This window comes from Sceloporus occidentalis, unplaced genomic scaffold (assembly GCF_023333645.1).
Source record: "Sceloporus occidentalis isolate IW3139 unplaced genomic scaffold, rSceOcc1.0.p SCAF_13, whole genome shotgun sequence".
Lineage (NCBI taxonomy): Eukaryota > Metazoa > Chordata > Lepidosauria > Squamata > Phrynosomatidae > Sceloporus > Sceloporus occidentalis.
Window position 1 is genome coordinate 3,013,904 of NW_028316993.1, and position 26,285 is coordinate 3,040,188.

The following is a 26,285-nucleotide window of genomic DNA, read 5'->3' on the forward strand; positions in this document are numbered from 1 at the left end:
CAGATTTTTTTTGTGTTGTCAGGAAATGGCCACAGCATATCTACAATCCCAGTAATAAAGCCCTTTCGCAGGTGTTAAACTGCTGTGGCGCAATGGCTAACAAGGTGAACTGTGCACCAGAACTCACTGGCCAAATCTCACTTCAGCCTTGCTTGAATCATCCCACTCCTTAACTAGATGGTAGTAGGACTCCTGAGAGTGTATGGAAAGTGCTCCGAATCCTGGAAGTGCAGTATCAATGTTACTTACTGAGTTTTATGCCCTTGAAACAGTCAGCAACTCACCTGATGTGAACAGCACACCTTGCCCACTTAAGTGAACAGCCAAGCTGAAAATGAAGCCTTCCTCTCCCTTTGTCTCAGCTGGCAAATAAGTCCACAGAAGTTACTAGGGCATAAAAATGTTTTCTAGCTTGCCTTCTTGCACTTACCAAAGATTGTTTTGTTTGCACAATCAGGCATGGCTTGCAAGGCAGAAAACAAAAGAAGAAAAGAAAAGGGGAAATGGCACTCTTGCCATTTCCAAAACCATCCTTTGCTTGGTCACCTGGCCGTGCCAGTTAATCACTAGAGGACACTGCACAAGTGTCTTCTGATCAGTCGCTGCCCATTATGCTTGATTGTCACTGAACCATAGATTTGGAAGGGGCCACAAAGGCCATCTAATCCAATTCCCTGCCATGCAGGAATGCACAAATGCACAAAAGATGCCCTTCCAACCTCTGTTAAAGGCGACTTCCAAAGAAAGAGAGTCCACTACCCTCCAACAGAGTTTCTTCCACCATCAAACCACTCTTCCCATTAAAATGTTCTTCGTAATGTTTAGGGGCAGTCTGTTTTATTTCTTTGTGTCATTTGAATCCAAATTCAAATTAGGACTGAAAGAGTTGCAGCTGAGAATTGTGTCCCAAGACCATGTAGGGAATCTGCAGCTGAAGGGAGAACTGTCCTGAAGGTTTCCACCCCTTACCCATTATAATACTATGGCATCTCCCCAAATGTTGAGTGCAGAAGAGCCCCACGATACTCATGTTGACTGTATTTTTTAAATGTTGCATATCCGAGCCAAATGATATGCACCCTGAGTTCCTCAAGGCAATAATCAAAGTTTCTTGGCTTTGGATGAGGCATGTCACTCTAAACCTGGTAATCCCATGGCTTGGCACTTACAAGAATGAGCTCTGTGCTTATGTATTTCCCATTGCACGTTCCACGTCAGGAAGTTGCTTCCTTTTTGATCACACTGCAGTCTGCCACTACCACCAAATTAGCAAACCATGGTTTGAGTATGCTTTCTGGATCAGGATTGCAAACCAGCTTGAACCTGTGTTTAGTGATCCTGTTTGAAGAGCAATAGGAAGCATAGTTTTCCTGTTTGTGTGAGTTGGAAGGGAGCCTCCAAGGGAAAAGTCCATTTCAATAATCTTAACCATGGTTTGGGACAGTTCTGAACCAGGTCATCTATGGTTCTATGATCATTTGAGAGGCTTTGGAGTTTGAGGTTGAATAGGACCTTCAAGACGGAGGCTAGATATCAGAGGCTTTGGAGATGTAGTACGTTGTTTTAAAACTTGCTTTGATCTATGTTTAAAAGGGATATTGTTTTCTTTTATTCACCCATAGGAATAATTAAAGTAGCCCTTTCACTCTTGGAAGCTGGATTCACTTGGAGCCAACTGAATGGATGTTACTCTGAATCAGAGCAAAGCAGCTGCTTTTGTCAGGGACTCTGGAGTCGGTAGATCTGTCATTAATGCTGGAAACTGTAGGAAGGCTTTCAAAGACCAGAGGGAAATGCCTGCATTCCAGGAACAGGGCAGACCTTAATGGCTTTAAAGTATGTGGAGCTCTTCAGACAGAACACAGCAAAATGCCCCCCCCCAATAACTCTGTGCTTTTGGCTAGGCAGCCTACATTGCAGCTTGTGATTTAACGGCTGCAGCGAGCCATATCGGCATGCCCCATTTCACACAATTCTCCTAGCCGCAGGTTTGCACCTTATGCCACTAGCCGTACTGAGCACCTGGGAGGGGTTGGTAAGTAGTCACCAGTGGCTTGTGAGAACTGGCTCCAAGCCACTGGGGAAGGACGTTTCTGCCAGGTAGAAGAGAGTTTGTTCTTTGTGGGTCTCTCAGATGGTTCATGAGGGGCTTGCCAGTTCAAGCTCTTCACCACTATGCAACCTGTGAGGTTGAACTGGGGGCTGGACAACAGAAGCTATTGTTAACCCAGAATACCTTTGTTTTCTTTCCTCCCTCTTGGTCCTCCAAGGTCTAATTTTTCCAAAAGCCTTTGCAACCCAGTATTTAATTATTCGCTGAGAAAGCTCCATGCCCACCAGCTGTGTGCCGATTTAAGCCTGTAAAGGCACACAGAGACATTCTGAGAACCTGCTCCTCCGCTTTGGAATTGTTTTCCCCTGACACTTGCCAAAAACTGAACCTGCACATCTCTTTGGAAATTCTGGTGTAAGATGTGTGTTAATGAAAAATAGCTTTTAATGGTCAGGGTTTAGGAAAGATAAATAGTGGCTGCGTAACAACTGAGCAACTATTTCCATTTGTCATTAGATTTTTGCGGCTTGTGCTTCTTGAGTAAAAAAAAAAAACCTGCCACCACCACCTCCATTCCACTGTCACTTTGCAAGCCACTTTGAAACACATGGACTGAGTTTGAAACAGAGGGACTTAAAATGTAGTGTGGGTGAAATCTGCTCTTTAGAATGTCTTTAAAAATAATACTGATTGATCTTAAAATAGCTCTTTGTACCCCAGACAGTATGTTATTAACCCACATTGAGCCCTTGGAGTGGAGCATGTTATAAAGTCAATAAATGTGGCACAAATGTCTTGCATTGATAGGCTTTTAGCCTTCATGGATGCCTGGCCTAGTTGCATGTTGCATCTCAGCCTAGTTGCATCTCAGTCACATTGGGTTTGAGAAACCCTTCACCACTTTGTGTACATGGTGCTACTTTTTGGATTAGGTGGGTGAGCCTGTTATTGGGAGACCTAGATGAGCATGCAATTTATTTCATTTTATGAACCCCAAAACATACATTGCTACAGTGAGACTTTAAGGCTAGACTATTGTAAAGAGGGCACAAGTCATTTCTCTTTGCTATGGTCACCCAGCAGGCTACACACAACACAATTCAGTGCACCCCAAAGTCACACAAAATGTCACTTCTGGCCACCATTTTGACCAGTGTTTTTACTTTTGTGGGGGTCTGCTTAGGGGTGAGTGGGAAGCAAACCACTGGCTTTTGGGGTGGTTTGAGAAGATTTGGTGGGTGTCTTGGTAAGAAAAAATTGGCCCAATTTTAAAAGAAAACATTGGGGATTTTCTGGAGGTCCTAAGGGCCCCACTTTGCCCACCCCTGATTTATTTGGTGGTTACCACAAAGAGTGGCATATTACTATAGAAGTTGGGTTGCACCTTGTAAGCAGAAGCAAAACAGAAATGAGTTTGTATGTTTGCCAGCACTTTTGGTGCAGTGTTGTTAACTCTGGGCTTTTGATCTGAATTTTGCAACAGAAGTGAAACATTAAAAATAAATAGGAACTAATCTTTCATACTCTTTTGGTTTCCACCTTTCCCCTCTTCCACTGCTTTATACCCGAGTTGAACAATGGTATAGCTAGCCACGAGGCATCTTCTTTTTAATGCTTCCAAATGTACAGTGAGAATACCTTTCGAACAAAGTCTGTTCCCTGCGGCAGTCTGAGACAGGTAGGGACAAAATGTCCCCAACTCAAGCCTTTTTAATGAAATAAACATTGCTTTGCAGCTCTGCAGAAGAAATTCTTTTTTGCTTCCCTGCACCCTTTTCTTTTCCTGGAGCAAAACCTTTCTTCATTCTTTCTGGAATGGCAACTTTTCTTCCTGTCGTGGTGGAATCTTAATTTCCGGACACTAAGACAAGGATGTGTTTTTTCTTCCTCTCTCATTTCAGTAGGACAGGGAGGTCATGAACAAGAAGTTTTTCAAAGTTTGCAGCTTGAACACAGTCTGCAGCAGAGGAGGTTTGCAACAGCTTTGAGATTACTTTAGGAGAAAGAAAGAAAGAAAGAAAGAAAGAGCAACCACCTTCAGATTCTCTTGTTCTTGTTTTTCAGCAGAAAAACCTTCACACACACCCCTCCAGATGAATGGTTCATTAGAAACTGTCAAAGCGACATTCCCAGTTACTTAGCTCACCAGCGCCTGCTCAGATTGGCCAGGGGCCATGCATGGGAAGGGGGGGAGAGAGAAGCACACACAGTATGCCCTGTTCATTCACCCGGCTTCCTGGTGCCACCCGGCAGAGTGAGCAGGGCTCTCCGCCTGCCCTCCTGTGACGTGTGTGAATTTGGGTTCCCAATCAGGCCACACACACCCGGGGTAGCTTTTCTCAGAGCGTGGGAATCGGCCCCAAGAGTGCAGTGATAAAGAGGTGAAGCTGCCAGGCCCAGCCCTTCCTTCCTGGGCCAACGGCTGGATTTGCTAGTGATGCAACCAGAGCTTGATGCTCCTGTTTGCTACCTGTGCTGCTGGGAATTTCTTCTCTTCCTCCCCCCTCCCCTTCTGCACACATACCCACGGATGTAATTATTTTTTATTCCTGCAATTTTCTTGCTTTCTGGAGGTGCTCAAGGCACTTTTTACCGCAATGTCATCTTTTATTGTGGTGTCACAATGTAATGGTACTTGGAACGGATAGCACTTCTCAAATGTTCAAAGCACTTCGCTGTGTTATCTCACGTACCTTAGGGTGATAGCCCTGCTTGTGTCATAGGCAGGGAGCTGATGCCGACAGGATAAGAGAGAGAGTGCCAGAGGCAAGGGAAGAAGCCATGGCAAGACGGTGTTTGGGTATTCTCTTAGCCAGTAAAACACCAGGGTTCAAATCCCTGTTTAGCCAAGGAAACCCACTACTAAATCATCTTGGGCCTGGGATAGGGTCACCATAAGTTGGGGTCAGCATGAAGGCACATCATAACAAAGGGAATGGAAGGAAACAATTTCAGTGCCCGTCATGATGAGTCCAATTCTCAAATCATTCTACTGTACTACTGTGGCTCAAAAAATATGGTGACCCCGTCCAAGGGTTTTCTTAGTGTGCTTTCTTCAGAGGAGGTTTGCATTGCTTTCCTCCAGCTGAGACCAACATGACTTGCTCACGGTCACCCAGTGGTTTCTTGTGGCTGAGCAAGGATTCAAATTCTGTTCTCCTGGAGTCCTAGTCCAACACTGAAACCACTATACCAACAACGCAAGGATGTGCCTCAGTCCTGTGGCTAGAAGTCATATGGCCGCGTTGGCCAGAGCTGGGGCACCTTTTGAATCATCAGTTCCTTGTGCTTCTGCAAAGAGTTTGGAAATGTTTTACCAGCACTGCCTAATCACTCTCTTTGTCTCTCTGGTTGTCTTTGGGCAACTCCTGGCCTGTCCTCCTGCCCTAGCCTATGTGTTGTGTTTGCTGCTGTCCTTGAGAGAAACCAGATAAGTTTCTCTCCCCCACAACCACCATCACCACCTCTGTGTTAATCCCAAACTACCCCTTCCACATTCTTTCCAATGCCCATCGCTTTCCATTGCACCTGATGAGCATGAGGCCTGGCCCTTCAAGGACCAAGCTTCAAGTCAGTTCAGTCCCCCTCCATGCTCTCAAAGGAGGTCCTTCAGAGTTCCGTTTCCTTTGCCAGAAAGCCCTTATGTTAGCGTCCCCTTCAAGTGAAATCCCTCTGTCAGGAAGGGGATGGAATTGGGGTGGGTGGATGAGTTCCAGGCCAATGATGTGTCTCCCCCTTTTTAAAAAGCTCTTTATGCTGCTCTCTAGCCAGCCATATTGGCTTTCTCAGCTAAACCGTGTGTGGGTCTACTGCTCAATTAATCAGCCACTGCCTCTGAGTCTTCCAAATGAATGGGGTTGGTAACGGTTGTCAAAACAAGCCTTGCACTTGTTGAAAGCTCTGCAGCTCGCACTTTCTGGGTTCTTGAGCTGGATCCTTGTGCTCATCGGGCTGTGTCTGTTAGGGGCCAACACCCTTCCATCGCCCTGTCTGTCTGTCTATGTTGGTGGGAGGGAGCCAGTAGGAGCTAGGGTGTTGCAGATAACCCTTGGTATAGAATGACAGGCCCTGTTCATAGCCCAGAGCTCACGGCTTCTGACTCTCAGGAATGTGATACTTGGTGTTCTGAAAGGGTTTACGGTAGCAACCACGCCTGTGGTATATTAGTGTGGATATCTTTAAATATAAATAGGTAGGTCACATTGGAAACCTTGAACCCTTTTGCAGGCTGTGCTGGGAAATCTATCATCTTCATCATCATCTTTTGTTTTATTTATTACACTGTGGTGTAATGATTTGAGTGTTGAACCCTGCCATGGCAACCCATGGGGTGACTTTGGGCAAGTCACACTCCTTCAACCTCTAAGGATGGCAATGACAAATCCTCTCTGAAGAAAACCTATATGACAGGGTTACCCTAAGTTGGAAGTGACTTAAAGGCACACAACAACAATTGCAGATATAGTCAGCTATCTGTAGCCATTAATTCATTGTATATAATAGGACTTGAGCATCTACGAATTTTGGGACCCATGGGGATTCTGGAATCAAACCCCAAGGGCAGCTATATAATTTCAACTGACACTACCAGTTATCTGATCATACTTTTACACTGTCACTTGCAAAAATTGCTCCCCGAATCCCCAGCCAGTATTGCCTGTATGGGTGGATTGTGGAAGTTGTAATCCTCCAAAGTAATTTTTTCCAAACTATCTATTATAATAGTAGAATTTTATTTATTGCTTTCCCATCTTTCCCCCAGAATTGGGTCTCTGTGATACTTTAAAAAATTAAAACAAATAGGTCAATCCAATCCATTGCCATCCCATTTCCCACTTGGATGTGTCTGGAATACCCACCAATAGCAAACAGGAAAAAGCAATATGGGAAGCGACCAGTATTACCCAGCACCTAGGACTCAGTGGCATACTGTATTTCAGGGGTTGAAATCATGATATCCTCCAGATGTTGAACTACGCCTCCCAGTAGCAACCATAGCCAGCATGGACAGTGGTGAGGAACATCAACATACGGAGAGCTGTGTGATTCCCACCTCTGTTGCATCTGAATAAGGAAGTTCCATGTGGCCATACTTTGATTGACCTTATCTGTAAATTGAGCAGATCCCACTTTACTGCCATCTCAGCATGAATGGTTGCCATGCTTTGCCTCACTGAATTCCACACATCATGTTGTACAGAGAACTTTTCCCTTTTGCCTTCAGTGGCCTGGATGATAGAAGGAGAGTGAGCTTTCTGTTCATTCCTCAACAGCATGTATAATTTAATAGTGCCCCAGACTATCTTTCCCCAACTTGATCCATAATGACTTCTTTTGGAAGACAAATGTGATGAAACAGACAATCAAGCAAGCTTGTGCCATTTGAGGCTAGCCTAGAATCCTGCTTACTCCTTTTCTTTCAAAAAGGAACTTCAGGAAGCTCATGTACGTTCATACTGGACCAAGGTGCCTTTGTGTCTCCATGGTTAACCACATGGATTTCATCATATGAAGGACATTCAACCCCATCCCTATTTCACATACACAGAGAGGCACCTATTAGAAAGCCTTGTTAGTCCTATGAAAGGTTGTCAGAGTTTTTGCTTTGGAAATACCACCAGAAGTAAAGAACCACCTGGTATGAATTTCCAAATGCTTTGCCACATTTCTACCCTGACCTCCCAAAGCCCACAACTTCCCTCCTGACAACCTTCTTCCCAGCCTCAAACAAGCAGAATTTCCGTTTTTCTCTGGCTAATGCTGACAAGGAAAGCACCTGCGTTCTGTGTGGTAGCCATGTTTAGAGGTGGCATGCGTCAGGCTAAGTCAACCAGTGTTTCTCTCCTCTGCTTTTGTTCTGCTGGCAATGTGAAGATGGGGAGGTCTGTCCAAAACACACCACTTCTTGTTCCAGATACCTTTGTACCGATATCAAGGAAGACAGTTTAATCCCTGGTTAGAGAGTCCATGACTGGGGCAGGGGTTGGAAGAAAAGAGTGTGTTTTCTGCCAGATGTATGAAGGGAGAGGAATATATGTGAGGTTCAGAAGGTACTTGAATTTCCTCACTGATGGTGTTTGTCATTCTTTGGGGATTCTGTATCCTCCTTATTACAGCCAAACTGAGCACATTTCTCTAATGCTAAAGACGGTTAGTTGGCAAGTTGTGTTTCCTCTGCTGGGTCAGCAAGGGCCATTTCTATTCAAGATACTGCTCCAGAGTAGGTTTCTAACTCAATTTGGGTCCCGCTCACATTATACAACTATAGCACTGCCATTCCTTTTAACCTGCCTTGGTCCATCTTATGGAATCCTGGAGTTTGTAGTTTAGTGAGGCGCTTTAACTCTTTGGCTGTGAATTCTAAATATCCCTCCCTAAACTGCAACTTCCAGAGTCCCATGGGATGAAACAATGCTAATTAAAGTGGAATAACAGTGCTGTAATTGTGCAACCCATGATCTTGACCAGAACCTGGAAAGGCTACTCTGTTTTTGGATTGCAACTGCCAGAATCTATCAGCCTGCATAGTCAAAGGCCATAGGGTCTGGTGCTTCTGGGAGTTGTAGTGCAAAAATATAACACTCCCAAGCTTTGGTTCAGGCCAAAAGCCTCATCTAGCCCACTAATTGATCAAATCTCTTTTGGAAGCCATCTTAGCCATTGGCTGTTGGCATACCCTGTGGCAGTGAGTTCCACAAATTGTGTAGAGAGTGGGAGGAAAATCTTCTTTCTGACCACTCTTCCATGTCACATAATTTTATGAATACCTTATGACCATGTGAGCTAAAGGATTCTTGTCATTCAAAAAGGTCCCCTCCTCCGCCCCCCAAGCTCTGCTCTGTTACCCAACTGTGGTCCAGCAAGTAACTTTTTCAAAGGACTGGACTGGACTTGTAAAACATTTGTTCCTTCTAGGACTATAAAGTCACATCTCTCTGACACAGATTGGGGTTGTGGCCAAGAAAGAGAGTTGTCTGAGGTTAGAAGCCATTCATTTTCCAGGTGTGCTTCCACAGAAGAATACGTACAATCTAGTTTTCCACACTGACTTCAATTTTCTGAAAATCTTGATGTACTTTTTTTTAAAAAAAAGTTTCTGACCCTTATAAGGGTAGTGTGGCTATTCTGTGGTGGACTCTGAAAAGCTACAAAGCTGGCTGTGAGGTTCCAATGCAATGTCTAGTTTATCTCTCACCAATCCTGCCTGCAACCCCAAAATCAGTGATTGTCATAAAAATAGTTGAACAAATCATGCACAATTGTTCATTGTCCACAAACTATTGATTCCCATTCTGCATCTTCATTTCTGATACAATTATATCCAACAGTCCTTTACTTTTAGCTGCTGCTGAAACCATTGCCCAGATATGCTGCCAACAATTCTACAGTGTGCATCTGCAATGTCTGTTCAGATATTTCGCAAAGATTCCAAACTGGAATGAGTGACTAATGTTTAGAAGAAGCAGTCTTCAGTAAAGGCACAACCTTGTGTTACATTAAGGGAACACAAACTGTTCTCAAGCGTCCCTTCACCATGTGGCTAGAAGCTTGCTTTTGTTCCAAAGGAGAGTCAGGAATTGTAGAAGCAACAGGGCTTCATGTCTGAGTCCAGAGTGCATGCCCTACCTTAACAGGATTTAAAGACTGTCTAACTGCCACTCCTTTCCCTTCAATTTTGGAGTGAAACCATAGCTATTTGGATCAGAATGAAGAGGGAAGACAGACCAGGGTCTTGGCAAACTTCTCCCTTCCTTGCCAAGACCAGTTAGTTTGTGTTTGCCTTCTCTTTCTGCTTCCAAGAAGCCGGAACATAACTGTTAGACCAGTCAATGTATTTTGGGTTGCTAGTCCAGACTCATCTTTCCTTCTCTTTCTCTCCTTAGACCTTCACAGCATGGTGCAATTCCCACCTGCGGAAAGCTGGCACGCAGATTGAGAATATTGATGAAGATTTCCGTGATGGCCTCAAGCTCATGTTACTCCTGGAGGTGATTTCAGGTGAGGCTTGGAGATGTTTGTGCTGTTGATTGAAGCATTTGCGAGGGTCATTTAAAGATATACATGCATGTATGTATATTATACTTTCCTAATCCTTCTTCAGAGATTTGGCAGGGAACCATGTCAGAGTAATATATCCCTGCCGTGGTGTTGGATTGCTGCTTCTAGCAGCCCTTACAAACATAGCCAATAGTAAGGAATGCTGGGAATTGCATCTACAACATTTTGAGGTTGACTTGCCTCATATTTTGTTAAGCCTGCATGGCTTTGAAAGGGGAAACTAACTTTGTTTTCTGTCCAACCTAATCCTTCTCCCTCCCTACCCCAAAAAACCTGGTCCATTTCAGGAGAACGGTTACCAAAACCGGAAAGAGGAAAGATGAGGGTGCATAAGATCAACAATGTAAACAAAGCTCTCGATTTCATTGCAAGCAAAGGAGTCAAGCTGGTTTCCATAGGGGCTGAAGGTAAGTGAGCCAGCATGGGTCAAGGAACTGTTTGTCAGATTTTGCTCATTTTAAACTAAACATAAGAGCATTCTGTAGATGCTTTGGATTGTAAACCCTTGGGGTAAGAGACCTGTTCTCTAGTATTTTGTAAAACCAGTTTGCCCCTTGGTGGTGTCGGATAAGTAATAACATATGCTGTTGCCTTTGACCCCTTTAGCTCAGGAGTGGGCAATTGTGTGGCAGTCAAGGGCCAACCCCCCCCCCCAGCCAACCATGGGCTGCTGTTCCCCACATTCAGGCACATTACAGACCGTCCAAAAGCAGGTGGTCTGCCACCACCATCATTAGCTGCGCCGAGAAGCCCCAGCAGCCAGACCGCAAGGCTTCCTGGCGCAGCTAAAAAGAAGCGCCGAAATTGTGCTTCTTCTTGGCACCTGGAAGTGGTGCTGTGAGGCGCGCAGTCATGGTGTCTGGACACTATGCGTCCGAGACGTAAAGATGGTGGCGCCCGTGTGGACGGGCACTGCTATTTACTACGCACTCCGCACGTACTAGAGACGGGGCCGGTTAAGAAGGTAAGACATTTCCTAACCCTAGCACGCCCCTTTCTAACCCTAGTACGCGCAGAGCGCGTACTAAATGGCAATCTGTAACGCGCCTCAGTCTCCTTTTTGTGTGGCTTTAGGGCAAAATTAGCACAAATTAAAAGGGGAGTAGTTGTAGGATTTCAGTGGCCATGAAATTGAGAGCCAGGGACTGCATAAACATAACATTCAGGGACTACACTTTGCTCACCCTGATCTAACCCAGCAATCCCAAATTTGGACCGATCATACCTTTCCAAGGATTCAGCGAGCAGTGGCTTTTTGCAACCCTGTTAGTTGAGGCCCTTCAGCTGGTGTTTCCTAGGCCTCAATTCAACATCTTCTGTGATTGCTCAGCAGGAGTCTGATGGGGAGTGCAGTACAATGGGGAGAACTACATTTGGCAAGAGAAGGGATTTGCTACCTCCAATCATTGCTGAGGATTGGGAGGAGTTGAAGCAATCCTCATCTCCTTGTGCTGTATTATTTTATGGAAGCTATCTTGGGGATCGAGAGTTAGTGTGGGGCAGTGGTTTGAGTGTTACATTACAATTCTGAAGAACATGGTTCAAATTCCTACTCAGCCATGGAAATCCACTGGGTGACCTTGGGCAATTCACACACTCTCACCCTCAGAGGAAGGCAAAGGCAAGCCCTTTCCGAACAAATCTTGCCTAAGAAAACTTGTGATCGATTCTCCTTAGTGTTGCCCTAAGTCAGAAACGACTTGAAGACACACAAGAGCAATCTTGGGGATCTGCCTGGATTGAAAGATGTGGTAGAAATACAGTCAAGCCTAGTACTTTGCCAAACGAATGGAATGTGCTCTGACCACTGAAGAAACAACCCCTCCCAGGTTATGAGCAAGGAGGGCTGGGTGCAGAGGACACACAAGAAACCGGATCTGCACAGAAGAAATGTAAAATGTGTAGTAGGTGAAATGTGCTGCTTAACATATCTGTAGCCCAACCTACAAAGAAGAAACTCACGGGCAGAGCTTCAGAAAGTTACCTGTTTTAGACTACAGCTCCTCGAATCCTCAGCCAGCATGGCGATTGTAGTCTTTAAAAAAGTAACTTTCCCAAGGATGTGCTCATGAGCTGGCATTTAATCCAAAGATCAGCTCTGTAACCTACCACACTTGGAAAAATTAGCTTGCATTTGTATCTTTGTGGCTAGTTCATAATAAAGTGATGTCTTTGGGCTTGAGGGATTTGAGTTCAAATCCCATGAAACTCAGACTGAGCCACAAACTCACTCTTTTCTTCTCCCTCCCTGCCTCCTACAAAGGCGGTTAAAAAGAAAACAAAATGCTTGAAATTGTGAGGAAAATGAAATCTTAGGATCTAGGGGGTTCACTGGAAAATAGTTTCTATCATCTCAGTACCTTGGGCAAGTCATACACTCCCAGCCTGATAAGGGAGGCAATGGCAAATCTCCAGGATAAATCTTACCAAGAAGATCCTAGGATAGGGTTGCCATAAGTCACTCGAAGGCAAACAACAACTAGTAACTGGCCTGGTTTATTCAGGTTTCAGAATCTATCATAGATGAAGAATAACCACTTTTATGCTAATTGCAGAATGTATTCTGGTCATCAACGCCCACAGTCTCTCAGTAGTATAGCTAGTAGCCATGCTGCCTGGGGATCATGAATTTATTTGATTTATTCAAAATTGTAGTGGTGTCATGGTTTGAATGTTGGACTAGAAATCTGGAAACCAGGCTTTGAATCCCTGCTCAGCCACTGAAATCCACTGAGTGACCTTGGGCAAATCATGCTCTGTCAGAGGAAGGCAAAGGCAAACCCCTTCTGAACAAATCTTTCCTAGAAAACAAAAGGTTCGTCTTTGGTTTCCCATAAGTCAGAAACTACTGGAAGTCACACAGCAACAACACAACAGTCCAGCACACCTAGAGGTCACCAGTCAGGTGTTTAGTGCCCACGGAGCATGTGAATGCAACTTGCTGTGGCTAAGGGCCTTAAACAAATATTCTGCAAATGCAGTGATATCATCTCTGCTGCGCATGTAAGCTTTGTTTTCAGGGCAGCCATGGAGTCCTTTCTGTTCCCCACAGCTGGCTTTAAGGGGGTGGGGGGGACACACAAAAAACCCTTGGCTTACTCAAACATATTGTGTCCATTGTTACAATTCTTCAGATCCAGTATTTGCCTTTAGTTGATCCAAGCTTCTGTGGCTGGAATTCCTTTGATCTTTGCCAGTTTTACATGCCAGCAGTGAATTTGTTCCACGCTTTAAAGCAATCAAACAAAAATCTCTCCTACCCCGAATTCCTGTTGTTGGATTTTTCTCGGCTCTGCATTTTCTTGTTGCTGGACCAGCTCCCTGTTTGTCTCTATCCATTGCTTGGCTTTGGCTGGTAATACGTCACATACCCCACTCAGAAAGTGCAGGTGGGGTTTTACTGATCTCCCAGCTCTCTTTCTTTCTCTTTTCACATCTGTTCTTTTTAAATTTAAATTAAAATTTAATTAAAAGAGGTAATTAAAGGCAATACTTCTGCTATGTAGTTGGATGGTTATTGCAAACTAATATTTCCATTTCATTTCAGTTGACTTCTGCAGTTTCTGGCCACCTGTGCTGTGTTCTTCAGGCTTTTCTTCCCCTCAAGTGGAACACATCCCCTCCAACCTGCTGTCCTGGTTTCTCCTGCTCCTTGACTGCCATCCCTTTGAATCCTTTTGCTCCTGTGCTCCTAACACAAACTCTGTAGTTTGTTTTACATGCATGATCTTCTCTTCTCATCTTTCTCACTCTTGTGGTCAACTTTCAGTAAGCAGATAATACTAACTAGTATTATCCCAGGGCTGCAGAGAAGTCCATGTGAAGTAATTTGAACTCCTAAAAATGCGAGATAAATGTTCAAGTTGTTGTTGTTCTCAGCTTCAGTTCACCTGGTTTGTTAAAAGAGAATAAAGACCTCATGGTGGATAGTTATGATCATAGGCATCTCTAGGAGCCCCTCATGCCTTGAGGTAGGCTAGGCTTAGAGTTTGGAAACCTTACTTTTCAGATCGCAACTCCTAGAATCTACTGACCATGCTGATTAGGGGATTCTGGGAGTTTTATGGTCTAAAAAATAACATTTGCAAGCTATGACTAGGCTGTAAGATGATAATTGCATAGCTTTCTCTCTCTTTAAAAACAGTAATGTCTTTAAAGACAGTAAACCTTCATTGCTTCACGTCACAAACCAAATGATGTCTTTTAAAAAACCCTTCCTAAATATTTCAGTCCCTTGAGCCTGCTCCTCTTGTTGTTGTTGTGCCTTCATTGTAACTTGATTAAAAGTGACAACTTGTTTCCTTGAGTGAAAAAAAAAAGGATAAGAGTGAATGAATGTATTGATGGCTGTTATGACTACATAGTATTTCCTTCTACTGCGTGCTGGGAAGAGGTGGGACACATGCCACCACTTTACTCAGCTTTTTTGCATCAGGTTAACTGCTGCTAGGAAGTAACTAGTGCAGATTCCCCTAAACTGGCATCCATTCAGGTCTTATTCCAGGTCTTGAGAAATGTCAATTCACACCTGTTTGACCCTTCCAAGCAATGTCCGGCAAGACAAACTGATTCCTGTTCTCCAGAGCTGCCTTTGAGAATCTATTCTTGATTCCCCTGCCTTTTGGGACCTAATCTCAAAAAAGAGCTGCTCTTTACACCCAGAACAGGTTCTGACAAGTGCCCTGTTAATGCATCAGGTGTGGCATCTCAAGTTACAGGAATGAAAGTTCACCAGACTCACTGCCCTCACCCTTCTTTTTCTCTACCTGCTCTAACCCAACAGTCTTTGGAGTCTCATCATGGGCACATTTTAAAACATCTTGACTTGAATCCATCCTGCTTCCAAGCATTTGCCAGTTTAGAGAGCGGCTGTGGTTCTCCCAAGGCACATATGAAATTGCCTGTTCCGCTGCACCAGCTGCTTGCTTGGCCTGACCCATGTCTCATTAATCTTTATAGGAACTGAAATATTCCATTCTCTTCCTCCTCCTCCATTGTTTCTGCGCTTGGAAAGAATAGGCAGAAATTGCACTAATGGACAAACAACAGCTTTTTGACTCTTTGGGTGGCTCGTGAATACAAACAGCAACCCCAAAGCAATTCTATGTCCAGAAAATCTAGGCAGTTCTTTGCCTTGCATGAATTTGCATCATCTTATTTTGCATGAATCTCTATTTACTCTTTTGACATAATTTATATTGCTGTTTCTGATCATAAGGTGTGGCAAGACCTACTTGGAGCACTGAAACCTCACCCACATCTGTTGGGAATCTTTTTCCTAACACCTTTGGCTTTGGAAACGTCAGCCAGTGTTGCTGATATATATTCACAGCAATATGGCCTAGAAGCTTGCTTTTAGAAACAAAACAGCCCTCAAAGCTGAAATGCACATAGGAACATAGGAAGCTGACATGTGTAGCTCAGTGTTGCCAACATGCACTCATTGGCAGCTACTTGTCTGGGTTTCAAAGAAATTGAATTAGATACTCTATATATGCCAAGCCAATGTCTTACCACTGTGGTCCATGGTCCTCTAAACAGGGAACCCTGTGCTTAATTCATATTTGCCAAATGCACACAGAATGGTAATCCAGGATTCTACTGAATCCTAGTTTATTGTAGGAAAGTTTCTGCCTGCAGTACACAGCCTGTTTGTTCCTATTTGTCTTGCTACCACTTGTGCAACAGTGGAAATTGTGTGGCATGTGATCTGCCAAAGTCATTCTTGTACCTCCAGTTCCCCTTCCCTTAGTGGAAAAACATGCATACACACACACAGAGAGAAAAGAGAATCATGCTCCAGATGCCTGCAGGTGACACAAGTTTCAGCTAAAATAAGTACATACAGTGTTCCTTCCCCACCCGCCACACAACTTTTTTAGCCTCCAAATAATATTTTCCATAACCACAAGTGACCTGGTCACTTCCAGGGTCATTGGTCACTAGAAGTAGCAGGCAGGTGATGCAGCAATGGGTGGGAAATGTAAGGGTGTACCCCTCAGATGTTCTGTAGCTGTCCACCACTCCACTGCTGCAAAGAGTTAAACAAACTAAAGTTTATTTGCTTAGTGTGACCACCTAACCTTGGAGTAGGACTGGTTGCATCCTTTATAAGCCAGGATTACAAACCAGGATTGTTCTTTTCTTACAAATCCTGTTTTGTTTGTGAGCAACAAGTCATGGCCCTGGGTTTGAATGACATATTAAGGAAGCCATTTCTAGTTTGTTGAGGAGTCAAATGGGGAGAAAATGGTCTGGGTGCAGCAGAAGGCAGCTTGTTCATAATAAACCTGGATTCACTAGAATCCTTACTTACCATTCATTATGAATGCAGCCACTGCCTTTCCCCACTCAGTTATACTTTTCTATCTTGCCTCTCTTTCCCTGGCAGTATATTTCCTCTGTGACTAATTCTTTTGCCTTTTCTGCTTCCAGAAATTGTTGATGGCAATGCAAAGATGACCCTAGGTATGATTTGGACGATCATCCTCAGATTTGCCATTCAGGACATCTCCGTGGAAGGTAAGAGCCAGAGCTCCACAGGGCTGGCTGGATACACTTTCTGCATTTCTTCTGGTGTGTCAGGACTAGCCATGCATCCACTGCACACGATTTATGGGACAGAAAGATGATAAATATAATACAGTATAGAGGAAGAAGCTTGATAAAAATTCAAGCTCCCCCCCCCCCTTGCTTCCTGCTTCTCTAAATCAGTCCCAATAAATCTTTCACTGTGCAGCTGCTCAGTCAGCTGTAATAAACATCCCTTACTTTATGAAGCATTTGGCTCTGGCTGTTTGTCAGATACCTGCTCTGGAAATGCATGTTCCAAGTGACTATACCCAGCTGGAGAAAGGCTTCTGGGAATCAGATCCATCTCCCAAAGTCTTCCCCTGGGACTCATTTGATCAGAAGGATACCTACACCAATATTCATGCACTCCAGTCATTTTATTCTACACTGAATCATGGACAGAGTGCATTTTAACACTCATATACAGCATCAGCCAGGAGAAAGACTTTGTTCTTATTTCCTATAGAGTAGCATCTTTATTTTGAAGTAAAAATTCAAGCAGCAAAGAGCACACAGTGCAAGATCTCTACAGTCTAACTAGTCGTCTGTTTCAATTTGCGGGGGATCCGTTCCAGACCTACCCACCTACCCTTACCCTCGTGAATCGGAAAAATCATCAATATTGGGGTCCCATTGATTTCAATGGCCGTGCGCTCCTGTGCGCAGCCCTGTATAAGTATTTTTATAGGCAGCATTCACAGTGTGTGAAATGCATGTGTTGAGGAGGACATGCACTGATCTTCAGAATGGTGGTCCTGATTGGCTCCAGCCTTCTGCTTGCCATAGTTCCATCCGATTGTCTTTACTGCTGCCTTGATTTAAATCTTCCATTTCACTTGTACAATGACTTAGAATAGTATTGTAACTCTTTTGTCCTCTATGTGCAGAAACTTCAGCCAAGGAGGGCCTGTTGCTCTGGTGCCAGAGAAAGACTGCTCCCTACAAGAACGTGAACGTGCAGAACTTCCACATAAGGTAAACATTCAACATGATGTGTCTTGTGAATATTAGACTTCACCTTGAGCTTGAGAAAGTTCCTTGTTTTGGCTTATAGTTTGAGAAACACTATACCAAAGCTATTGTTTTCCCCTTCTCTGACAGCTAAGCCGTCTAACTGTATCCTTGGGCTTCTTTTCACAGCTGGAAGGATGGCCTTGCTTTTAATGCCTTGATCCACAGACACAGACCAGAACTCATTGAATATGACAAGCTCAGAAAGGTAGGCCAGGAGCAGCAACAGGTGCTGTTACAACTTCCTTCTTGGATGGCATTCTAGAAACCCTTTTACATTGTTCTTTGTGATTGCCTGTGATCAGCAGTGTCTGAAATGGTATGACCCCCAAGAATCAAATTCTACTTGAGCCAGGACTTTGCTTGGGCATTTAGGGCAAGTTATTACCTTCTAGCCTTGATTCCCTTGGTGTGTACAATGGGAATAACAGTATCCAGCTTTGGAATAAAAAATGAAAGACCTCTTGTACACTAAAACATACAGAAACTAGAGTTAGTGATGGGTGGGATGACATGAAACTGCTTAAAACTCACCTTGGGCTTTGGACTTCAAGTCCTCCATATATATACATATAGAATACAGCAAGGAGATGAAGACTCTAACTTTCGGCAACCCCAGCCTCATTCAGTTGTTCCATTTTCAGCATGGCATCTAGGTAGCTTGAGCTCCAAGAGGCTAAATGCATTCCTGCCTGGTCATGTGCACTCCACATATGCACAGGAAAAACTTTAACACGGTTTTCACAGTTGTGCAAAAGCACAGCATCATGGCTGCAAGTTCCAGTGGCAGCCTCAGCAGGAGTAGGAAGTTTGAATTAGAGCTCAGTCTGAGAAGGTACTTGTGTGGGAGGCAGGAATGCATTTTGTCCTGTGATGCTTCTTGTTTTGTATCTTGGGTTGGATGGCATCTGATTTAACAGCCATGCTTCTGTGACTAATTCCCTTCTCATAGGATGATCCGGTCACAAATCTGAACAATGCCTTTGAGGTCGCTGAGAAATATCTCGATATTCCCAAGATGTTGGATGCAGAAGGTAAGCTCCATCTCAGTACTGCGGGGCTCTGTTTGATTCCATGAATTATATTTCATAACAGCATCTGGGCTTAAACCAGCTCCTTGTAGGAAGAGGTTGCTGGTACTAAAGTGTGTTCTCTATTTCTATAAGCAAGACTGGGTTGCAGAAGCCAAGCAGCTCTGTTTTGATGCCTTACTCAAAGTAAATTGTTAGATGCTTTGCTCAAGATAATTGGTATTTCTGAAGTCATATTCACACTTAGCCATTCATTCTCTCCATGCTAAACATTCTAGCATGCTGAGATTCCTCTCTCCAGCACTTTAAAGCGTGCTGGAGGCATGTACTGCCTTTCTCTCTCCTCTCAGCCTGCTCCCAGACTTTGGAGGTGAGGATGCCAAGTTTAAAAGAAATAAATAAAAATCTGCACTCCAAGGTTAACCAGGAACAATCTCTAGTTCCAGCCAGTATCCAGGTATGTTACTAGGCAACCCCAAAATTCTTTATACAGTTTGAGCTTTGGCTCTGATGCAGCTTTAGGGATGCAAGTTTAGGAAAGGGATATGCTTTTCCATGGCAAAGGTATAAGAGCTCTGCAACCATAAGCAGCTTTTAGCATGAGTTTTGTAAGCAGTCTTGAGCTGGGAAAGGAGGTATGATATCAGTAATTGTAGCATAACTGATTTAACTTCTGTGTTGGATATGTAGTTAATCTACAAAAGCTTAAGCTACAACATCTTTTGCTCACTTAGTCTCAAAGATACTACAAGATTCCTTTGCATATGGTTAACTGCAGTTTTCCCAGACTGTTATCTTTTGTCTGCAGAAGGACAATGGATCTGGTGGACTGATCGTCGTTTGATGATGCTGGAACCAGTAAAGCATCAGGAAAACGGGGCTTTGCCTCTTGGTGTATTTAATCCTTGTTGTTCACATTTCAGATATTGTCAACACAGCTCGTCCTGATGAGAAGGCTATTATGACTTATGTCTCCAGCTTCTATCATGCCTTCTCTGGCGCACAGAAGGTACCAGAAGTGGCTGAGCATTCACCATTAACAGCTCCTTTCTTCTTTCCTTCCAGCATCCTGTGCTCTCCTGACTTCTCTTGCCAAGACCAACACCTTCCAGTTAACCAGGAACCCAAATCCCAGCTAGATCAGGGCGTCCTCAAAGGTCATTCTTCCTCATGCCTGATTCAGTGTGAGGTCCTTTTGAGCCAAAACTTGTCATCATTGTCAAACAGAGCTTGAAAGACTACATTTAGTACTGCCAACCAGTTTTAGTATTATCTTAGGTTAATTGTCTACCTTTTAATCAATGGATAAAACAAATTAAATTAAAATACTAAGTTTTAAGAAATGAATACATACATAAGTGCATCTTTGAGCGGCTTCAGGAAATGGCAACTTACTATTTAATAAATACAGTTGTGTTTCATAAATGAATGCTTAAAGATAAGAAAAGAAGGAGAGCTGGCAAGACTTTGCCCTTCATTCTTGTAGGGTCACACCAGAGCCAAAATAGTTCCTCCAGATAAATAATCAACACCTGAAGTCCATGCTTTACCAATTAAAACTGCATGCCACCTACTGGTGACTCATTTGACACCTTCATTGATGAAAGCTGCAGTCTTAAATGCATTTTCTTAGGAAGTAATCCCTGTTGAGCATGAAGGTGGTCTTACTTCAGAGGAGACATGCACTAGATCAATTGAATGTATCGGACCTAAGTTTTGAGGGCTCTTGCTGCTTAAGAGTGACAGAATAAACCAGAACTAGGAAACCTGTGTCCTCCAGATGTTGCACTCTAGTTCCCATGAGCACTAACAACCCCATTCAAGGATGAGATATGATGTGACTGGTGGGTCGTCAACATCTGGAGAACTGAAAGTTTCCACCCCTACAGGGTGGTTCCTAAACAAGGAGATGACTCAGAGAGTCCTGTCCCAGCTGAGATTTGGGTCCCTGTCAGGAGTAAAGGCTCGCCTTACCCCTGCCTTTTTGCCCCCGCTCCATTGCATGGCCCATTGGGGCCTGGAGGACCTTGCACTGCGCCTTTGACTCTACCTCCATTTTTCTCTTTTCCTCTTGCGCAGATATTGTAGGCACGCTCAGGCCCGATGAGAAGGCCATCATGACCTACGTCTCCTGCTTCTATCACGCTTTTTCGGGGGCTCAGAAGGTGAGCTTTGGCTGGGTAGGGCTGCTGGCTGCTGCTTTTCAAGGTATCTGACTACTATTAAGCTGTCACTAACTTCTTCCCTAATCAACTTTCTGGAGCATGGCACTGATACTGGCATGAAAGGGCTATAAGAAGACTAGGTTAGGCAGGAAATTGGTTGCTTAGTGTGGCCTTGGGCCAAACAAACTATTGCAACAATGGGTCAGGAGAATGAAGTTATCTATTCTTGGCTATCTTGTGTGGTTCGCATCTGCCATTGGGTCACTTCTTGAAGGAGACCGAATAAGAAAAAGGTTTTCATGCTGACAACATCTCTTCACCAACATCCGTCTCTGTTGTTTTGCTGCCTTCCATTAATGGCTTCCTACAGGTGAGAAGAAACCAGGCTGTCAGGCAAGAAGTGGCAAAATCTCTTAGGAGGAATCGTATAATTTATCAAAACTTCTGGTTTTCCTCCAATTCTTTCCCCTCAGACCCTGGCCCAACAGGGAACTTCTACATCTTCTTTTTGAGTTTTGTTTTTGATCACAGTCGGGTTGATGATCTAGGGAAATGAATCCCAACCTATACTCCTGTGTAAATGTCCCACACTGCAAATCTTGGGACCGAATGGTGAGGCTGAGAACAGCTGTTGGACTGAATCCTCATAAGGCAGAGAACACCTCTGAAGGAAATACAGCTGCTATAGCTTTGGAAGGCCAGTTTTCTGCTAATGCCACCATGTCCCACACTAGCCCCAGAATTAGACAGAGATTGAGAAAGTTACTTTTGGAGGTGGCAGACATCTCTCTTGAGGAAGAAGTTGTATATTTATGTCCCTGCCTCAGGTTACTCAGGTCTGTTGGCTTCTTGCACCACAGGTAAAGGTATAGATTTCCTTGTCTGTCCCTCTGGCGCTCACACTTGTCCATCCTGTAACTTCATTCCCCTTCACTTAACCAGGTTGCCTGGCTTCTCGGTTGACCTTTTATTTTCAGAAAGGTTATTCTATCTCCTTTTAAGTCAGATTACCTATTAGGCATCATTTTACCTTAGGGAGGGTCAAAGTGTAGCTCTTCATGTGTTGTTAGACTGCAACTCTCAGCAGCCCTAAGCCAGCATAGCTAGTGACATGGGATGTTGGGAGTTGCAGTCCAGAACTATTGGCAAGGCCACATTTTGTTTATCCTTATTTTACCTCATGTGCCAGATCAGGAGTGGACTACTGTGGGAGACTAGGGGGCTGCATTGGCCACCCAGGAATACCTTGCAAAAAGCCTTTTTGACCCCTGCGGGCCCCTTGCTGCCACAAAAAAATGATCATGGAGGCTGTGGACCACACTTTGCCTGTCCCCATACCAGATTCATGCTTGCTGTTGTGCGCCGTCAAATTATTTCCGACTTATGCCAACTCTTAAAGTGAACCTGCCACAGGGTTTTCTTGGCAAGATTTCTTGAGAGGGAGCTTGCTAGTGCCTTCCTCTGAGGATGAATGGTGTGGGACATATCCAAGGCCAACTAGTGGGTTTTCACTTGAAGGCAACAAAAACAACAATGGTTAGTTAAGTGATATGGAGTGCGCACACTTAGTTCCCATCATTCAGCATCAGATGAGGACCGAATTGGAGAAGAGCAGACTTCTTAAATCTGGTAATTGATCCAATTCTCCTGAATTAATTATAGATCAGCAAGGTAGGAAAATCTCAGTGTACACCAGCAGGGGCTAGGACTGGAGATAATTTAGCCCATTGAGACCTGCTGCAGGACACAGCTCCTCCCAAAATGCAATTATTTTACTGCAGTCTTTTTGAGGAGAAACCACTGAAGACAGCTCCCATACTAAAGTAAGGGACTAAACTGGGCTTTTTAGAAGAGAATCAGCACTTGCAGAGGCTTCCAGAAGTAGGAATTCTCCTTTTTCCAGCCAAGTTTTTTCCCTAAGAAGATCAGAGGAGGCCGCATGCAGATCACAGGCCATGTGATATCTGCAGTAGTGAGTCCCAAATGGAACCCTTGCAGATACGAAGGCCAAACTCTACTCTATATGGCAAAACCCACAATTTTTTGCTGATAATTCTACCAGAACAACCAGGCCATGTGGAAGGAACAGAAGCCGCTTGTGAAAGCTTTCGACATTACAACTAGAGTGGAGAAAGATGACAGTTGGGGGGACTGCAACTCCCAAAATACCCCTGACCATGCTCACTGGGATATTCTGGAATTTGTAATCCCCAAGTCACTTTTCTGTGTTTCAATATTCACCTGGCTTCCTCCAACTGCCAGCATGTCCCGAAAGTTTGCCTCCTGCTGCTCAGCACAGAAGGCCCACAGAACAGCAGACTGTGCATAATGTGGAGGAGATAAATTACGTCAGCAAGCTGCTTTTGGTGGTTGCTTTTAAAGAGGGAACCATGGGAAGTTTCCTACCTTCTCATCCTCTTCCCCCATTCCCCGGGCAGTGTCTTAACATGTTAGATCTGCTGCCAAGCTTTGGCGGTGTGTTTTCTATTAAAGGAGAGCGTTAATTTATTGGCTCTGAATGTGTAAATCCTTTACAGGCAGGAAGTGGAGCCGTTGTTCCTCTGGCCAGCAATCTCTGTACATATTCCAGCTGGAGGAGACAGATCTCCCCCAACATACAAGAAGCTGAATTTGATTGTGCCCATGGATTCGCAAACAGACACACTCCCTGGTGTGTGGGTGTGGAGCTCTCAGTGGGTGGAGAGGGGTGGACTGTGTGAATGCCTAGCCTTGCCAATCTTTTTTAGAACAACTCTTAATATTATTGTTATTGTTATTGTCCTTTGTGTCCAATCTGAGACTTGGGGGGGGGGGCGATGAGAGCTCAGCTGGCATGTTTTTTCCATCAGCTGGGATTGATTAGCTGCCTTGTAGCCACACCAGCCATCCTTCCAGCCTGCCTCCGTGTTGTTGCACTGTGAGGCTCGAGGCAGCAACTGGATTGTGGAGACAGTCTGTGTTCAGCCATGCAGAACCTGCTAGCTGGGTGCTGGATGAAAAGCTTCAGCCTGTATTTTTGATGGCTTTAAAAGAAAAAAAATCCCTGATATCCTTTACTTATCGAACACCGGTGGCATCAAATAATCCACAATGAATAAATCAGGCTGCATCATTATGGTCCAAAGCAGCCTTCCCCAACCTCGTGCCTTTGCATGTTGGATTGCAATCCCCATCTTTCCCTCCATAATACTCATATGCCTTGTCTAAACCAGCCTAATCTTTTCAAGTTTGACCTTCCTTCTTCCCCTCCTTTTTGCCTCCAAACTAGGGTTACCAGTTGAAATGAGAGACAGGGCTACTCTTGCTTTAATGGTTGTATAGAAAAGTAAATTTCAGCAGTCATTGCTTATCAGATATTAAAGGGTCAGGAGCACTGGCCCTTATTTGTTGGCAACCCAGCTTTCTAAAATATAGGAAAAAAGCCCTAGGTCAGGATCCTGTAGTGTTTGTGGCTTTTTTTTTCCTTCCTAGTAGAACAAAGCTTTTCTTTCTTTTTCTTTTGGATATCCTATTCTGTTGGCAACTCATTTCTTCCATGGCTCTCTCCCTGTCCTCATCCTTCTGTAGACCCTCATCATCCTTTCTGTTGATGTCTGGCTTCCATCTCCTTCCCTTGGACTCTCTCTGCTCCTTGCAAGGTACTTGATCTCTCGATTTTCCCCTGCGCCCCATCCCATAGTTTCTGTGCCCTTCTTTTCCTTCCTACTTTCACTTAAGCCAGGCTATTGTGCATTATGGAGGGGTCTCTCCACTCTTAGCTGAGTTGGAGGCATCTGTTTGTAGTGTAAAAGCCTCTGCCCCGTTTCAAGAAGCTTTTAAGATATAAATATAAATTGATTTTTTAAAAATTCATTACCACTTTTATATAGGATTGGCCAGTGGCCATTGGAGGCTTCAGTGTTAATGGGACAAAAGGAAAGGATAACTCACTGAAATAACAAAAGGTGAACAAAAAATTAAGATATAAGTGTGTGTCTAAAGGTTTATAATAGAACACTAAAATAATCCATTATTCAAATGTGCACTACACAAGTCAAATTTGTACTTCACAGCACAGAGCACAAAGTCTACACTATAGATAGCAGTATAGGAAAAGGTCTTTAGTTCCTAAATCATTTGTTGAAAGGGAAAAGATGGTCCCAGGTTTCATCCAGTATTCACAACACAAGAGCCACATTGGCCACTGAGGAAGACTGCCTGTTGGAACGCATCTGGCTTCTGTTTGAATGAAAAATTAGATGAAACCTCTGGCCATCTTTTCCCCTTCAACAAATGATATATGCCCTATGTACTTTCTCCCATTTTGCTATTTATATGCAAAGGGATCTTGTAGGACCTTTGAGAGTCACTGAAAGAGAAAAGTTGGTAGCAGACCTTTTGTAGACTTGAATCTACTTCCTCAGATACATGGGGGAAAGTGGAACAACCTGTCCGGACTTTCCACTCTTCCCCATGCATCTGAGGAAGCAAGCTCAAGCTTATGAAAGCTCATGCTACCAACCTCTCACTAACAGTCTCAAAGATCTCTTTGCATACTAATTTTCCAGACTGACATGGCTATGTCTTTGAACAGCTCTTTGTAGACTGTGTAGTGACAAACTGAGTAATTGATTATATTAGTGTTTCATTATATCTGTTCTAAACCTTTACATACACAGACACTTTAATTCTTTTTGTTTACTTTTCTGGGTCATTGGATCCACTCCAGATTGTAGTTTAGATAGGGGTGCTGTACTCTATCAAACCCAATACAGATTCAGCACCAGGGTGCTTCTTTAAGGTTTGGACTGAACCCCGAGTAGATTTACAGCTATGGCTACTGGTACTGGAAGAGACTAGGATGCAAAACCATGGTTTGAAATTGATTTCAAATCATGTCTTGTTCTACTTCTATTCACCACAATTTCCCAATTTCTGAAACTATCTCTAACCAAGGAAGCATTCCATCACAGTGTATGGCCTACCTTGGATCACATACACCTAGGTTTTCAGTTGATCCAAGAGAGGTAATTCAGATGATCCATTTAAAGGGGCCCTTTTCCTGTGTGCAAATATAGAGGTCTAATGAATCTGTGAATCTCATTCTTAGCTTACAGAGGTCCTAAAATAAATTGGTAATGCTAAGCCAGTATATCTACCAGACTGAAGATGGTGCTCACTGAAATAGGAAGTCTTGTTTTGATGCTGGTGGGAGGGAAAATATGAAAGAGGATCATGTATGCCCAAGCAGGATCTGCCTCAAAGGTTACTGGAAAACTCTTGCTGGCTTTACTTTGAAACATCTCTCTTTGCTTGCCACTAGACTTGGTGGTTTCCTCAGGCGCCCTGCGCCACAACCTCCTTTTCCCACTGCACTTTCACTTTAGGCAGGTTTTAACTGTGTGGGTCCACTTG

The 26,285-nt window shown here is 43.9% G+C and overlaps 1 protein-coding gene across 8 annotated transcripts in view; it reads left to right on the forward strand.

Moving 5' to 3' along the window:
• Positions 1-26,285, forward strand: part of ACTN4 (actinin alpha 4) — an 88,512-nt gene that overhangs the window by 39,646 nt on the left and 22,581 nt on the right. For 4 of the 8 annotated variants that reach the window (XM_089478507.1, XM_089478509.1, XM_089478512.1 and 1 more), the window contains exons 2-8: positions 9,937-10,051; positions 10,399-10,518; positions 16,547-16,633; positions 17,572-17,659; positions 17,825-17,903; positions 18,648-18,729; positions 19,650-19,735. In XM_089478507.1, coding sequence (XP_089334633.1) covers positions 9,937-10,051; positions 10,399-10,518; positions 16,547-16,633; positions 17,572-17,659; positions 17,825-17,903; positions 18,648-18,729; positions 19,650-19,735 — 657 coding nt within the window. Of the gene's footprint in view, positions 1-9,936; positions 10,052-10,398; positions 10,519-13,761; positions 13,880-16,546; positions 16,634-17,571; positions 17,660-17,824; positions 17,904-18,647; positions 18,730-19,649; positions 19,736-20,805; positions 20,892-26,285 lie in introns of those variants that run through there. The other 4 variants (XM_089478508.1, XM_089478510.1, XM_089478511.1 and 1 more) reach the window with 2 other exon arrangements.